Raw genomic sequence first — 16,666 nt, 5'->3', positions numbered from 1 at the left:
TAAACATATACAAAATAAAATCTAACAAAAACCGATTAGTTTTTTCACTGAAAAATTAAATTATAATCAAATATTTAAAATATCAAGCAAAATTGAATTAAATCGATTCCATTCAGTTTGATTTTTCAATTATTATTATTGGTGATATTAGATAAATGCAAAAAGATATTTGATTGACTACATAAATAAAACACGTTAAGAACTTCTGTAAGGCATTTATATATATATGTGTGTGAATTTACATTTTTATATCTCAACTATTATTTTTTTTATAAAATTTTATCTAAAACAGTTCCAAAAGGTGATTGGTACTGCCCTATAAATACTTGAAGAACGTAGCATTGCTCAATATCTTTCTATAATTAGCATAAACATTCATATATGGCTTCCAACTTCAGCTTCAAGAGGGAACTTAACCAGGTATATTAATGTCTATTTATTATTATTATTATATTGAATAATAGGCCAACACCAAGTTCTTTTTTTTTTTTTTTTTTGAATAAAAAAACCAATTTTGTTTTGTTTTTAATTTTTCCCTCAAATATAATTATTAATATTTTTACATCTTTGTTAAAATTAGGTATTATTCGAAGGAGATTCACATTTCAAAAAGGTGATATTGAATAGACCCAGAAAATTAAATATTCTCAGTTATGAAATGGTATGTGATATAGTTACATTTCATCCTTTCAATAACCATTTTACAACTGTTAAGTGAAAAATGATTATTAGCTATATATTTATTATGAACGTTAACTAATTAATGTCTTTTATTTCTTTTCAGATTTCTCAAATGTTAACAAACCTAAGAGCTTTTGAGATGGATCCTACTATCAAATTTATAATTTTAAAGGTAAAAAAAAATGTTTGATTCTTAAAATAAGTTATTAACATAATATTAACTAGCACAAAATATTGAAAATATTAATTGCATAACCATTTATGATAATATTTCATTTTTTCCACTTATAGCGAGGGAAAAACATAAAAGTATTCAGAAATATTATTTCTAAATATTTAGATTGTTGTTAGCAGAATTAAAAAATGATAAGGAAATAGGATTTCTACCATCATCAATTTTATTAATCTTATTGGATTCATGATGTAATTCTACAATTTTCAAATTGTTTTTGTTGTTATTTTCAGTTTATTACTGATTAAAACTCTTTATTATTATCAATTCAATATTTTGCAATAAATCAATTAATTATTTCTTTAATTTTTTATTTTCTTTTCAACAGGGAAATGGAAATGCTTTTTGTGCGGGTGGTGATGTTGTTTCAATTTGTACTTCCATGGTTGCTGGTGAAAATTTATAAGCTTTCAGAAGTTATTATTATAATTTTATATTATTAGGGATTTTAATGTATTATTAATTAATTAATTAAGGTTGCTGATATATAATGTATTCAGGACATTGGAGCTTTGGAGCAAGATTTTATGAGAAACAGTTTAACCTGGACTACTTACTTGCTACTTATAAAAAACCTTTGGTTAGCAGTTAATTTACAACATTATATATGTTTTAAGTAATCTTTAAAAATATATTTTTTTATTTCATTCATTTTCAATTTTTAATTCTGTTTTTGGGTTGCATAATAAAGATTCCACTGATAGATGGTATTGTAATGGGTGGTGGTGCTGGATTGACTATGCATGGAAGGTTTAGGATTGTCACTGAGAAAGCTGTAAGTTTCTTTTTTTTTTTATTAATTAATTTCAAAGTTAATCAAATAAATTAAAAATGACAGAAATTGCACTTACGTATAATTTATTTTTGTAGGAATACATATCTTATTTTTATTTTCATTTAAATTTATAGGTATTTGCAATGCCAGAAGTTCATATAGGACTTTTTCCTGACCTAGGGGCGTCACATTTTCTTTCTAGGCTTCCTGGGTATTTTGGTAAAATTCTTGTCTTTTTATCAATTCTCTCTTCTTTTTTTTTTTTTTTTTTTTTTTTTTTTTTTTTTTTTTTTTTTGCATTAGAAATATCTAAGGTAAAATAGGATATCAAAGATCAGTAATTAAACCACGCGTTCTAGTAGGTTTAATAATAGTTTAAATCGAAGTTAGCTTAAGATTTCTGTTTTAATTTATTTTATTAATCTCTTTCTTAATCAAAAATCGATAGTTCATTAAATTGAAATCGTATAGGTTTGAGGTAAATAATCAATTTATTTTTATTTTTTGGAAAACAGAAAGGGCTTTTATAATTAAAAGAAAACGTGAGTTTTAATAATTAGTTATCAGAAAAGGATTTTATGAGTTCGATTGCCATTTTTTGGGCTATTGATTTTTCTTCTAAACGAGTAATCAGTGGAAATTAATCAATTATTACCTTTTTAACTCGTTAGTCTAATGGGATACTTCAAAAGTGCTGAGGTTCATGTCTATTTAGAGGGATTAAAAGAAACACAAAAACAAAACCCTTTTTATTTATCAAAGGCTCAATACATAATTTAATCCTTGATTTAAAAAAAAAAAATTCTTATGGCACTCTGAACTTTAAAATCAATCTTATTGTACCCTTAACTTGTCTTTCTTAATAACCTGACAACTTGTCACCCTACAAACAATAAATTTTATTTTTGACTTTCATATGAAAAATATTGATTTGATATATGGTTAATACAACTTTTTAAACAATAATTTTTACATTTTTCAACTATCCAATAAGCATTTGACCGATATAATTTTATAAGTTGAGATGTTTAATAGAGTATTTAATAAGTGCAATTTTACAAGCTAAAGTGTTTATAGGTCAAAATGAAAATTGAAGGTACTACAAAATTTTTTTAAAAAAATACATGGGTGAATTTATGTATTGAGTCATTTATCAAATGGTTAATAAAAATTGGTGCCTATCGTTTGAAAAGCCTTTTATTATTCTTTTATTATTTTCTTTTATTATGTTAACGTATCTGATTGTTTTGATCCATAAATTGACAATTACAAAAAGGCATGTGGTTAATAAGATTTTCAATGTTCTAGGTTTTTATATACAAAATATTGATTTAATATGTGGTTAATACAATTTTTGAAATAATAATTTTTATATTTTTCAACTATCTGATAAGCTGCAGTATCAGCGGTAGTTATAATAATATCAAAGTTATGTTTTCTTTTAAAAGAATATCAAAGCCAATTAGTTGCACAAGACGTACTTAGTTGTACAAAACCTATTAATGGACATGAATATATATTACGATTAAATGGTTATAGATGGAGAAAACAAACTTGGGAGGTTTGAGTTGCAGGATAATACAATGTGGACAAGTATTGTTTTGTACGATTCGTATATGCTTAGCAATTATATCTTTTTTTTTTTCCCAAATACTGTTTTTTGTAATCTAATTTTGCTCTATTTGGCACAGGGGAATATTTAGGACTGACTGGAGCAGGAGTTGATGGAGCAGAAATGCTTGCTTGTGGTTTGGCAACACATTTTGTTTTCTCTAAAGTAATTAGTTCTAACTATGAACAGATATGTTTTCCAGTACACTAAAAATTTTTTAATGGATGGAGAATCTCAATTATGAATTATTGGTATTTATATTACGAGTTAGGTATTTATCTATTAAATATAAAATAAATTATTAAATTCATGTCTACTTTATTTTTTTCTTACGAAATTTCTTTATTTTTTTATAGGATTTGCTTAATTTGGAAAATACACTCCAAACACAAACATCCTTAGAGATAGCAATGATTTGCAAAATTATTGAACAGTTTGCACAAAATCCAAAGATAAAAGAAGATTGCGCTTATAACAGGTAACTCATGACAAAGACGTATCTGGATATGCGACTTTAATGAACCACAAATGTAGTTTTGTTTCTGGCATAGTTTCGCAATAAATTTTTAATCTTTGTTAATAGTTTCTCTATTATTTCAAAATCACTAAAATTGCCAATTGAACTGGTGATTTCGAGTTAATTTCATTCTCAATAGTTAAAAGAGGAAAATTAAAATTAGACGGGTGAATCAATATTTTTCGGTCCAGTTTAAGATTAAATTACTTCATATATTTCAATTTGATATTTTGTTTTGATCTGATTTTAATTCAAATTGACCACGGTCGACTCTAAAAATATTATTTGAAATTAGAATTTGCATTCTCCTTCCTCTTCTCCCCTCAACACCCCCCCCCCCACCCTCCCTCTTCCAAACATTCATTTATCAATAGTGACCTTATGGGAAGATTAGTAAAGTCTAGTGATATTAAATAGTTCAAGATTTAGTGCTAACAATATTCCTTTATCATCTTCATTATATGAATTTGAAACCATATTTGCCTTCTGTCTTGTTAATTAGATCGGAGATTATTAACAAATGTTTCTCAAAAGATACAGTTGAAGAGATCTTATTAGCACTTGTAAGTATAAAAAATAAAATATTTATTGTATAGCCCAATATTTAATTTAATATGTATTGTGTTATTTAATTAAATAACTATCTTTTCAAGATTATGAAATTTATATAAATAATCTATTGCTAGAAATTGATGTGCTACTATCTTTTCAAGACTATTTCTTATTTGATCCTAATTTCTTCACTTATTGCAGGAAAACGAGGTCAAATTGAAAAATAAAGCAGAAAATTGGATTATAAAGGCAATTAATTCTATGAAATTAGCTAGTCCAACAAGCCTTAAAATTACTCTAAAATCGGTAATATCTTTATTTTAAATATATATTTTTTAATTTTATCACTTTAATATTATAAATTTTTCATTTTCTAATTTATATTTTCAGATTAGAGAGGGACGACAACAAACTCTAAAACAATGTTTTATTCGTGAATATACAATTTCTTGTAACATTTTGCGAGGAACTGTTAGTAGAGATCTTCTCGAGGTAATGTATTATTTAGATTTCATTATCTATATTTAATTAATGGTTGAGAGTATATATGTAATAAAGTTGTACATAAACCAAATCATATTGAACTCAAATTTAACTCATCAAAATTGAAGAACCAAGCTGTTTTTAGTTTAGACTTGATAAAAATGTAATCCTTTTATAGCCTCAAATTAAAGTTCAATAAGCAGGTTTGACTTCAACTTATTAAGCAAAAGGATTTTGAATAGCTCACAAGCAGTTTAACTTATTTATAACTATATATATATATATATATATATATATATATATATATATATATATATATATATATAATTCTTTTTATTCAATTCTTTTAATTATTTCTGATCATTATATATCTCTACAGGGTTCAAGAGCTATGTTTTTTGATAAAGATAAAAAACCAAAGGTAATTTACTTATTTGGTAACTTTTAATAATTTATTTATGCTTGCAGTTATATATATATTTCTTTCCTCGAGTAAGTTCTTTTGCCTTCAAAGGCGAGCAGGGATTATATATATATATATATATATATATATATATATATATATATATATATATATATATATATAATCTAATACATATATAATTTAAAAATTAATTTAAATTCTTCATTACACAATACATTGCCAGATATATTATACCCCTTTTTCACTTAAATTTATTTTTTATCTCTATGCAATTAAAGTGGGAACCTCGAAAACTGGAGTTAGTGAGCAAGGACATGGTGGATCGCTGTTTCAGTGCAATTGATGAGGATGATTGGGAATATCTACAACTTCCATCAAGGTTTGATGCAGTGGAAAAAATATTGCAGCCTAGACTTTGAAGTTTGAATGTTATGTACCGTTAAATATTAAAAATTAATAACTACTCTATAAATTATTATTCCATAGCTTAATATAGATACGATATATTATTAATTACATTGAGGCCTTTGGTTTGAAAGAAACAATAGGTTCTTCAATGTATCTGTTTGTATTGACACTTCTATGATAATTATTTCTTGTTCGAACAGCAGTCGCAGTAGTAGAATGCATTTGGATAAATCTCTTAGGCCATGTTTGATATGGTGTAATCAACCAAGTAATGGAATGAGAATTATATTACATGATTGATTATATATGTAATTTTCATTACTTAAATTGATTTAATATTCATTTCATAAAAAAAAAAAAAAACACATGTTTTAGTAAGTACATATAATACTAATTACATCAAGTCACTTTAGTCAAAACTGTACCAATACCACAATCGCTTGACCACCACTCCACCATCCCACCATCGCCTCAACCAGCACCACAACCATTCCACCATCACCATCATTCCTCCATCTTTACCACCACCACCACTCTATCACTAACACTACAACCACCACTTCAACACTCTACCACCATAATAAACATCCCAAAACCACCACCACTGCTTCACCACCACCATCATTGCACCACCACCACCACTCCACCAATGCTCTATCACCACTACCTCAACCACTCTATCACTGTCGTCACCACACTCCATCACCAACACCGCTTAATAAAAATTATATTTCTTTGGGTTACGTTCTTTTAATTTTTTAGTTCAAATAAATTTATAAATAAAAAGTCTTTAATAGCATAAATAGAAAATAGCTTTTAGTTCAAATATTTCTTTTGTATTAATAATGATGTGGTGGTGGAAGAGTGGTGTTTGAGGTGGTAGTGTTGAAGTGGTGGTTATGATGGTGGTTGTGGTGGTGGTGGTGATGGTGATAGAGTAGTGGTTGTGGTGGTGGTGGAAGAGTGGCAGTATTGGTGGTGGAAGAGTGGTGTTGATGGTATACTAATTACATTACATATTTACAAACAAATTTAAAAAAGGAATGATGGTTATATTCTATAAATTTTTTCAATTATATTACCAAACATAGTAATGAAATAGTAATTACATCCCATTACATTATATTTTTGATTGCATTATATCTTTAATTGCATTACATCAAACTAAATATAGCCTTAATATTTTTGAAGTGTGTAGAAAGTTGAGAGCTTTAAATGAAACAAATATATATCAACACTTTTTAACATGATGAACTATATTATCATAAATCATCCAAATATTATCATTCAACCATTATCATAAATCATGTAATATAATCATCATTCATTTATATGGTTGATTACATTCGACCAAACATAGCTTTAATGTATGAAGTTCTTTCCCAAGATTAGAATTAAACAATACAGACTTAATGTATTAAATTTTTTAATCAAATAATAATATTAATTTGAATTTAGACACATTTGAATTCATAATTTTTTTTAAGGCAATCAAACCAAATATTTGAATTGAAAATATTTTTTGAACTGCCAATATTTCCTCACAAGCTAAAAGCAAGATTAATGGTATTAATTTACTATATAACCTTATACTATTTATTAATTACAAGTCACACTCTATTAGAATATATATAAAAATACTATATGACCTTATAACCTAGAGAACAAGCCAAAAGCAGGATTGATGGTAGTAAAACCACCATCTAATGCTAAATTATGTCCACTCACATACTTAGACTCATCACTTCCTAAATAAATAGCAGCTTGTGCTACATCTTCTTCTATAAGCTTCACTCCTTTAAGATTTGAATAAACACCAGACTTTCTGTGACATCCTACCGAGTCGAGTCTTAGCATAGAGTCGAGTTGAGTCGAGTTGAACCAAACCCGGTTGGGGTAGAATGGGATTCTAAGTGGACTTACTTGAGTGAGAGAAAAAGATCAAAGCATATGGGTGAGGATTTATTTGCATTAAAAGATCAAGCTTGGGTATTAAGTTGTAGCCTGTTTACAATTGAGGTACCATTTAGTAAGTTTTACATAAAATTCATTGATATTTTGGGAACCTACCCGTGAGCTCCATGTCACTTTCCCATTTTCATCTTTATCTTCATTTTCTTCATTTTCTTCCTTTCCTCTTCCACCTTCCTTTCAATTTTAATGGTAGTTAAGCCTTAACTTCAACTTCTCTTCTATCCAAGTAAGTAAACCTTCTTGAAGTTCATAATTGAATCAATTGGTGCTATTTTTAGAATAGTCATAAGAATTCTTATTTATAGGTGAAGGGAGTTCAAAGAGTGTAGAAAAAAGAAGCTAAAGAAGAGCTCAAGCTTTTTGGAGTAAAGGTTTGATATCTCTTTTCATTTACCATTTTCTTTGCATGAGAATTTGTGTGGTGTGTTGCTAATGAGACAATATTGCTTCATGTTGAGTGGGAGGACTGGTAATGGTGAGAAAACAGGGGAGGAATTGAATAAATGAAGTAAATAGTGAGTTTATGCTGAAACAGGTTTTGCTGGAAATTTTACCAGTAACTTCATCTTGATTTTGACCCCATTTAATGATGGAATTAGGAAGTGTCATAGAAGAGTTATTTGTTCCTCTATGTGTTAGCTTTACATGGGTTTTTGAATCATCCAAATCGGATTGTATATTGAGAGATATGACCAAAAGAGTACAGACTGTGCAGGCTGGAAAACGCGACGCGCGCGCGCGAATTGCATGACGAGCTCGCGCTGCACTTCTCGCGCTCGCGAATTTGCACTGCGCGCTCGCAACTTTCACCTGAAACTCTCTGACTCTCATTTGGCACTTCTCGCACTCGCGACTTTCAAGTGCGCGCTCGCGACTTGGCCCTTGGCCTGTAAGCGCTCGCGACCTTCATCGCGCGCTCGCGAATTTGGCCTGGGAACTCACTGTCTCTCATTTTGCACTCTACGCGCTCGCGACTTTCAAGTGCGCGCTCGCGACTTGTGCCCGATAACTCACTGTCTCTCATTTGGTGCTTTACGCGCTCGCGACCTTGCAAGGCGCGCTCGCGACTTGTGTTTTCCTGCACTTTTGGACTTCATTTTCAATGCAATTGTATTCCTTTGCTTCACTTATATGCCTCCAATCATTTTAACACCAAAATACAACATGAGAACATGTATCAAAACAACATGCAAGCATACAAATGATGTGAAATCAAATAAACATTATGATTTATGAAGTTATGAACTATGAATATGATGTTGTGTTATATTATTGACATACCAACATTATGCTCCGTTGAGGTTAGGTAGAAACCATGTAGATAAGGCTATGTCGCGACATAGGATAGCAGATCTGCACCCCATACAGTTTGGTACTCCGGCTAAAGGCCATTGAGTGGATATGATTATATATGGGCCATAGCAGCCAAGCATACAGTTTCATCTAGTTTCATACAGTTTTTCTTATCACTTCGGTTTCACTATAACCTTATGGAGCCTTACAGATATCTTGACATAACATTTCATGAATCATACAGTATTATAAACAGTACGAAAGATAATCAAGGTATAAGGAAAGGATCATGCTATATGTGCTTATATGTTTAATTATTCATATGCATTTACATGCTTATTTTTATCTATGTATGTGCTTAATGGTTTCTTTATATGTTGAGATATCCACTGAGCTTTATTTGCTCAGCGAGTTACCTGTTTAACTCGCAGGTTTTGAGATTGGACCGTAGAGAGTCAGCTTACAACTGCTGCAGTTCATCTGTAGAAGACTCAGTCTTCAGGGTAGCTAATCATCTTAATGTGTATCTTTTGTCTAGCCTTTTCATGGCATGTACAGGGCACACAGTTGGGCCCATTTCACTTTGTAAACTAGTAACATGTCTTGTAAATATTAAATACATTAGTTATGTCAACAACATCAGCATGATATTATATTCAATATACATTATGATTTCAGCATGTCAGGCCATACAGTGAACCAGTTTGTAGCGTCTCGGTTCGGTTCATTCGGGTTTACGGGTGGACCGGAAAGGGGTGTTACACTTTCCTTCTTCTTTCATGTTGAAAAAATTCATACTCAACGGCGTTTCAATAAAATAAGGGGATAAGCAGTTCACCCTAATTCCGAACTAGCCAAGCTCCGACGCTGCATTTTTTGCTAGACCTATGACTCCATGCTTTGTACTAGTGTATGCATGAGATGCCACACCACCTACACTTGAGCAAACGCTGCCTAGTGTAATTATACTCCCTTGTAGAGCAGGAATCATCACTCGAGCTGCATGTTTGGTTCCTAAGAAAACTCCAATTAGGTTCACCTTAACAACTCACTCAAATTTTGCTATGTCATTGTCAACTATGCTCGGTTTACGAGGATCAGCAATCGCAGCGTTGTTCACCATTATATCAAGTTTTTTGAAAATAGAAATCGCAGTATCGACTGCGTTTTCAATGTCAGATTCTATTGTCACATCACAATGTACAAAAATCGCCTTATCGCTACCGAGTTCTTTGGACAGTGATTGACTGAGATCATCTTGAATGTCGACGATTATTACTTTAGCTCCATGTTTGCAAAAGGTTCTAGCAATGGATGCACCGATGGTAGTAGCGCCTCCGGTTATCAACGCAACCTTACCTTCAAGTCTAGAGTATTCATGTTTTTTCAAGAAATGGATACATTAATTTGGGCAAGTCGTTAAAAAATCTAAAGTTTACGAGTTTTAATTTGCACCCTAAATTCAACTTTGTTCTCCTAATACTCTAATAGTTAACTTTATTTATAATAATGCCTTAATCTCAAATTGTATCAAATTTAATGAATAAAACATTATTTTCGTGGAACCCAATTTAACTTTTTTCCCCAAATCAGACTCATTTCTTATCACCACTGCTTATACATAAATAAATATTAAAATAAAAAAAATTTATTCATCTTAAACATAAAATCCTTTTATTTATTTATATAAAATGCTTAAACATAAGTATAAATAAAATTTCATGCTTAAAAAATGGCAAAACAAGAATCTAAACTAATATTCTATATCTATAACTAATTAAAATTTATTATTTCACTTGGCTTTTTATGAATAATTCTTAACCAATATTAATTAGGATGTTGTTCAACCGTAAGTTTTTGGCTAATCTGACCATAAAAGAGAGTAGATGTCCAATGAAAGTAATATTTTATTTATTAAATTGTATAGGATTTGAAATTAAGGTGCTACTGTAACTAAATTCGAAATTCAGGATATTAGGCGAAGAAAGTTGGATTTAGAGTACAATTAAAACTACTCACAAAGTTTAGGGATTTTTTGAATGATTTGTTAATACTTAATAATAATTAGTTAACTAATAATCAATTTGCAAGTGTCGGATATAAGGGAAAAAAAAAAAGCAAAATAGGTCAAAACTTGGTCTCAACCCGTGTAGGTAAAAAATTTCCTCATATATATTATTTCTCTCTTACTATATCTGTTCCCTACTCAAAGAAATACTAAACGAAGTAATCTAATTATAACTTTGCTTTAAATATTATGATTTTAACTGTTAATTATAAAAGAAAATAGAAAGAATCATCATATATATATATATATATATTAACAAAATGGGATTTGGTTCTCAAAACTCTCAAAATTTTTCACATAACCATAGTCATATATAGTTATTCAAAGAATTTAGTGCTTTCGAAATCTATTTAGGCATTTTTCCCCTTATAATTAATAGTAAAAACCAAAGAAATTTAATAATTTAATTTTCCGAGACAGGAGATTGTCTAGTGCCTCAGGAAGCAAATATTAATTTAACCATTTGTAGAACATGAGAACCCAGACATAATTAATTTATATCTATATCTATATCTCTAATAATATGAAACTTATTTGTTATAATAATAATCATAATAATAATAATAAATTAATGAAATAAAGAGAAATTTGTAAAAATATTTTTAAAATAATAAATTTTGATAAATCTCTTAATATTTTTGAATTGTGTAGAAAGTTGGGAGGTTCAGATAAGAAGAAGAAGAAGAAGAAGAAGAAGAAGAAGAAGAAGAAGATATTAAAACCTTTTAATATGAAGAATTATTATTTAATTTGCTCACCTTCTAGCATTAAATGGGAGAAGGAAATTGCTTGCCATGACCTGCACAATCAATTGAAGAACTATCGTAGCAGAAGAACTTGTTCACAGCATGAAATAAAACTCTCCTTTTATAGCCATATAACAACCATTTTTTGGCAAATGGAATTATTGGGTAAAAAAATTATTAGGACCATAAAGATAAAATTGACATTGTGGAATATATAATTTTGATTTTTAATATTAACCTCATGACAATCATTATTTTTACTTCCAACAATTAAACATTTCAATTTATAAATGTATACTCATTAAACACTTCAACTTCCAAGATCATTTTATTAAACACTTTAATTTACAAAATTGGATCAATTAAACACCTATTAAATGTTAAAAATATGAAAATTAATAATGTTTTTAGTATAAAAATGTATATAGTATTACCAAATATTTGCAAATTCAAATGCATAATAGTCATTCAAAAATTTAAAATATCACAAAATTAAAATTATAAAATTGAAAGTAAATTTATACGTCGGGTGTCTTTTAACGAAACTCCACGAGGATGAGATAAGTACACAAGTCTGTTTGTTGTATTTTATAAATACTATCTGTATTTTAGATAGAGTTAGTTTTGCAGTCCTTATCTACTTCTATTTCTCTTATATTTAACAAGCCTCTGTGTAACGTATTCAATGAGAAATACAATCATACTTTCCCTTTTATGGTATCAGAGCCTGCGGGTATCCTCTTCAATATTTTCTCGTTATTTCTTTTCTGTTTTCAATGGGTTCCTCAAACGTTTCTAATGTTTTCCACTCTTCCGGAAAAGTTTTGGTTTCTATCAATGCTTCGCAGTTTCCATTGAAACTCTCACCTCAAAATTATCCGTCATGGCGCGCACAAATCGTTCCTGTGTTGCGTGGTCACAATCTGCTTGGTTACGTTGACCGATCACTTCCATGTCCATCTCCGATTATATCAAAAGATGGAGAAGATATTGCAAATCCAGATTATGAACACTAGATTTGCCAAGATCAGTTGATACTTGGTGCGATTATTGCGTCCATCAGTTTTTCTGCGATGCATATTATTTCTAATGCCGAGACTGCTGCTGATGCGTGGGACAAAGTACAGACCACCTGCGCAAACAAATCTGCCACGCGAGTCTTATCGCTCCGCGAAAAATTATCCAACTGCAAACGTGATTCAAAATCTGTTCAGGAGTATTTGCAGAATATTACAGTGATTTCAGATGCATTAGCTTTATCCGGGAGTCCAGTGTCAGATGTTGATTTGGTTATTCACACGCTTAATGGTATTGGATCTGACTTCCGGGATATTGCAGCAGCAGTTCGTGCACGAGATTCCATTATAACCTTTGCTGAATTGGAGGATAAACTCCTTGCTCATGAAGAATTTTTGAAGCAGAATGACTCTACTGTTCCTATTGTAACTAATTATGTTCTTCGTAATGCTGGATCGTCTGGGTCTAGTTCTAATCAGCGGCAATTTAATCGATCAGATGATGGTAGTGCTGCTAATTCATATGTGATTCCGTTAGGTTCTCAGTCTAATGGAAGGCGTGGTAATTCAAAAGTCTTGTGCCAAATCTGTGAACGGCCAGGACATATTGCTAAAAAGTGTTTTAAAGCAAAGGATTTCTTTAAGAACAATTTTCCACAGCCTCCACGAGCAAATCAAGTTTCTGCTTCTGATTCGACGAGCTGGGTTCTTGACACTGGTTCTTCTCACCATGTGGCTAATGATCTTCAAAATCTGTCAATTCATGCGCCGTATGATGGGCTTGATGAGCTACACCTAACGGATGGTTCAGGTTTGAGAATAACTCATGTTGGTTCAAAAGTTTTAACCTTTCCTACCAAATCTTGTTCCCTTAATAATATTTTATGTGTTCCAAAGTCAAAAGAAAATCTAATCTCTGTTTCTGACTTTTGTCTTCAGAATAATGTTTCGATTGAATTTTTCTTTGATTGTTTTGTTGTTAAGGACCTGTTCATGGGGGAGATAATAACAAGAGGCCAAATTAAAGACTCTCTGTATCGGTTGTCGTCAGTATCCAAAAGTCATTCTAAGGTTGCTGTGTATTTCAATATTCGTGATTCCGTGTCTCTTTGGCATCAACGATTGGGTCATCCAGCTGCAAAAGTTTGTGGTTTTGTTCTGTCCAAATTTAATTTGTCTAAGTCTTCTGCATTGTCTTTCAATTGTAATTCATGCCAATGTAATAAGAGTCATCGACTCGCTTTTGGTGTTTCTTCGCTTACTAGTTCGCGTCCTTTAGAGTTACTGTATTCGGATCTTTGGGGTCCTGCCCCAGTTTTTTCCTTTGAAGGTTATCGTTATTATTTAATTTTCGTTGATCATTTCTCAAAGTATATTTGGTTTTATCCTTTAAAGGCTAAGTCTAATGTTGCTTTAGTTTTTCCAGTCTTTCATAAATTGGTTGAAAATAAGTTTCAAACAAAAATCGGGTCCATGTATACAGATGAAGGAGGAGAGTTTATTGCGCTTAAATCTATTTTTCAACACCATGGAATAAGTCATCTTCAAACGCCTCCGCATACTCCTAAACATAATGGAGCAGCGGAACGGTGTCATCGCCATCTTGTCGAAACTGGATTAACTCTTCTTCAATCTGCAGGTCTTCCGTCACGTTTTTGGTCATTTGCTTTTCAGACGGCAGCTTATTTAATAAATCGACTGCCAACACCTGTTCTTCATATGTCTTCTCCTTATTTTCGATTGTTTAAGCAAGTTCCAAATTATACTCGGTTGAAGGTCTTTGGTTGTTTGTGTTACCCATATTTACGTCCCTATACTCATAATAAATTTGAGCAGCGTTCTAAACCATGTCTATTTTTGGGATATTCTTCACATCAAAGTGCATATCTGTGTTTTGATTACAATTCTAATAAGCTGTTTGTTTCCAGGCATGTAGTTTTCATTGAAGACCAATTTTCAAACCTGGAGCCTTCTAATTCGAATGAGTCCTGGTACAATGTTGAAAGTCAATCTTTAATTCATGCGGTGCCGTTTCCATCCTCTCCATATGGTACGACGCCATTTTCCCGCCAAGGGGATTTTCAAAACCCTAATTCCTGATCTAACGACACACAGATCACAACAGTTGTTCCTTTTTCACCCAATTCATCTATGTCGCATTCAACCGAGCCTATTTTTGAGTCTTCTTCATCGTCTGATTCATCTTCTATGGCAACATCAGCTTCGTTGTCTTCAGTTCCTGTGTCTTCTCCTATGTCTGTCTCTGTAGAGTCTCATCAATCCGTGACATGTTCCGATTCCTCATCTCACACACAATCAACCGAACCACCGCCTCAAAGAACTCATCCCATGGTCACACGCTCCCAAAATAACATTTATAAACCCAAAGTTCTCCACACAGTCACTAAACATCCTCTACCCGCAACTGTTGAACCAACTAGAGTTACTCAACCTCTGAAACTTCCGAAATGGAGGCAGGCTATGAATGTTGAATTTGATGCTTTAATTACTAATGGCACTTGGGTTCTTGTTCCACCAGCTGCAGGTCAAAATCTTGTTGGATGCAAATGGATTTTTCGAGTTTAACGAACCCCAGATGGTACAGTGGCAAAATATAAAGCTCGTCTGGTTGCGAAGGGTTACACTCAACGACCTGGTATTGATTTTGAAGATACCTTCAGTCCTGTATTAAAGCCCACAACCATTCGAGTAATCTTGACTATGGCAGTATCCAAGCGGTGGAATGTCTATCAACTGGATGTAAACAATGCATTTTTACACGGTCCTCTCTCTGAGAATGTGTACATGCAGCAACCACCAGGTTTTATAGATTCAGAAAAGCCACATTATGTCTGTAAACTTGTTAAAGCGCTTTATGGACTTCGTCAAGAGCCTAGAGCATGGTATCAAGCGTTGCGCAATTGTGCTGTTCAGTTTGGGTTTGTCCAATCAAAAAGTGATCATTCACTCTTCATACTGCAAAGAGGTGCCAAAACTTGCTTCTTTCTTGTATACGTCGATTATCTTTTGCTAACCGGTAATTGCAATGAGTTGATACATCTTTTTATTTCTGCGTTGGGGTCCAAGTTTTCTCTGAAAGACCCACAGAAGTTGAATTTCTTTTTGGGTATTGATATTCACACAACAGCAAGTGGAATGTTCATGAGCCAGCATCATTATATAAGGAAATTACTTGTTGCAGCTCGCATGGAGGGCGTCAAACCAGTATCCACTCCATTTGCGACAACTACCCCTCTCCTAAAAAATGTGGCCGGTAAAGGTGTAAATGCTACAGAGTACAGGAAGTTGGTAGGGGCCTTACAGTATTTTACTTGGACAAGGCCTGATATTTGCTATGCAGTAAACAAACTTTCTCAGTTTATGCAGAGTCCTTCATCAGCTCATTGGGAAGCCTTGAAGCGACTGTTACGTTACCTAAAATCTACGATTGATTATGGAATTAAAATTACACCACAGTCTGCTTTTCATTTTCATGCTTTTTCCTATGCTGATTGGGTAGGTGATCCATTGGATCGGTCATCTACAACTGGGTATATTCTGTATCTTGGCAATGTTCCAATTTCGTGGGCTTCTCGCAAGCAGAAATCAGTTGCCCGCTCATCAACTGAGGCTGAGTATCGGGCAGTGGCCTCCACTGCGTCTGAAGTAATGTGGGTTAGTTCCTTACTAACTGAACTTGGTGTGTTGTCTTCAGTTCAAGTTCCGGTAATTTATTGTGATAATATATCAACCACCTATGTCTGCCAAAACCCCGTTTACCACTCACGAATGAAACACATTGAAATTGATATTCATTTCGTGCGTGATCTTTTTCAAAAGAAGAAGCTTCGCATTAGTCATGTATCAACTCAAGATCAGCTAGCT

General features: G+C 31.8%; 1 protein-coding gene and 1 pseudogene across 2 annotated transcripts; one reads left to right on the top strand and one right to left on the bottom strand.

The window, feature by feature from the left end:
- Positions 1-269: 269 nt before the first annotated feature.
- Positions 270-5,989, top strand: LOC105636868 (putative 3-hydroxyisobutyryl-CoA hydrolase 3). 2 transcript variants are annotated; one of them, XM_089715663.1, is made up of 14 exons: positions 270-420; positions 581-661; positions 785-853; positions 1,242-1,305; positions 1,414-1,493; positions 1,605-1,688; positions 1,823-1,907; positions 3,380-3,465; positions 3,657-3,778; positions 4,320-4,380; positions 4,571-4,675; positions 4,760-4,861; positions 5,232-5,273; positions 5,555-5,989. In XM_089715663.1, the coding sequence occupies exons 1-14, from the start codon at positions 382-384 to the stop codon at positions 5,693-5,695; spliced, it is 1,161 nt and encodes a 386-aa protein (XP_089571789.1). In that variant the 5' UTR covers positions 270-381; the 3' UTR covers positions 5,696-5,989. The 2 variants fall into 2 exon arrangements, with proteins under 2 accessions (XP_089571789.1, XP_089571790.1); XM_089715664.1 differs by lacking the exons at positions 581-661; positions 785-853 and having other exon boundaries at positions 366-420.
- A 1,290-nt stretch (positions 5,990-7,279) lies between these two features.
- LOC110009841 (secoisolariciresinol dehydrogenase-like) lies at positions 7,280-11,815 on the bottom strand (annotated as a pseudogene).
- Positions 11,816-16,666: the final 4,851 nt, after the last annotated feature.

This window comes from Jatropha curcas, chromosome 10, assembly GCF_041381405.1.
Source record: "Jatropha curcas cultivar XTBG-Jc1 chromosome 10, XTBG_Jcur_1.0, whole genome shotgun sequence".
Lineage (NCBI taxonomy): Eukaryota > Viridiplantae > Streptophyta > Magnoliopsida > Malpighiales > Euphorbiaceae > Jatropha > Jatropha curcas.
Note: the sequence above shows the minus strand (reverse complement) of the source record. Positions and strands in the feature narration are given on the sequence as shown.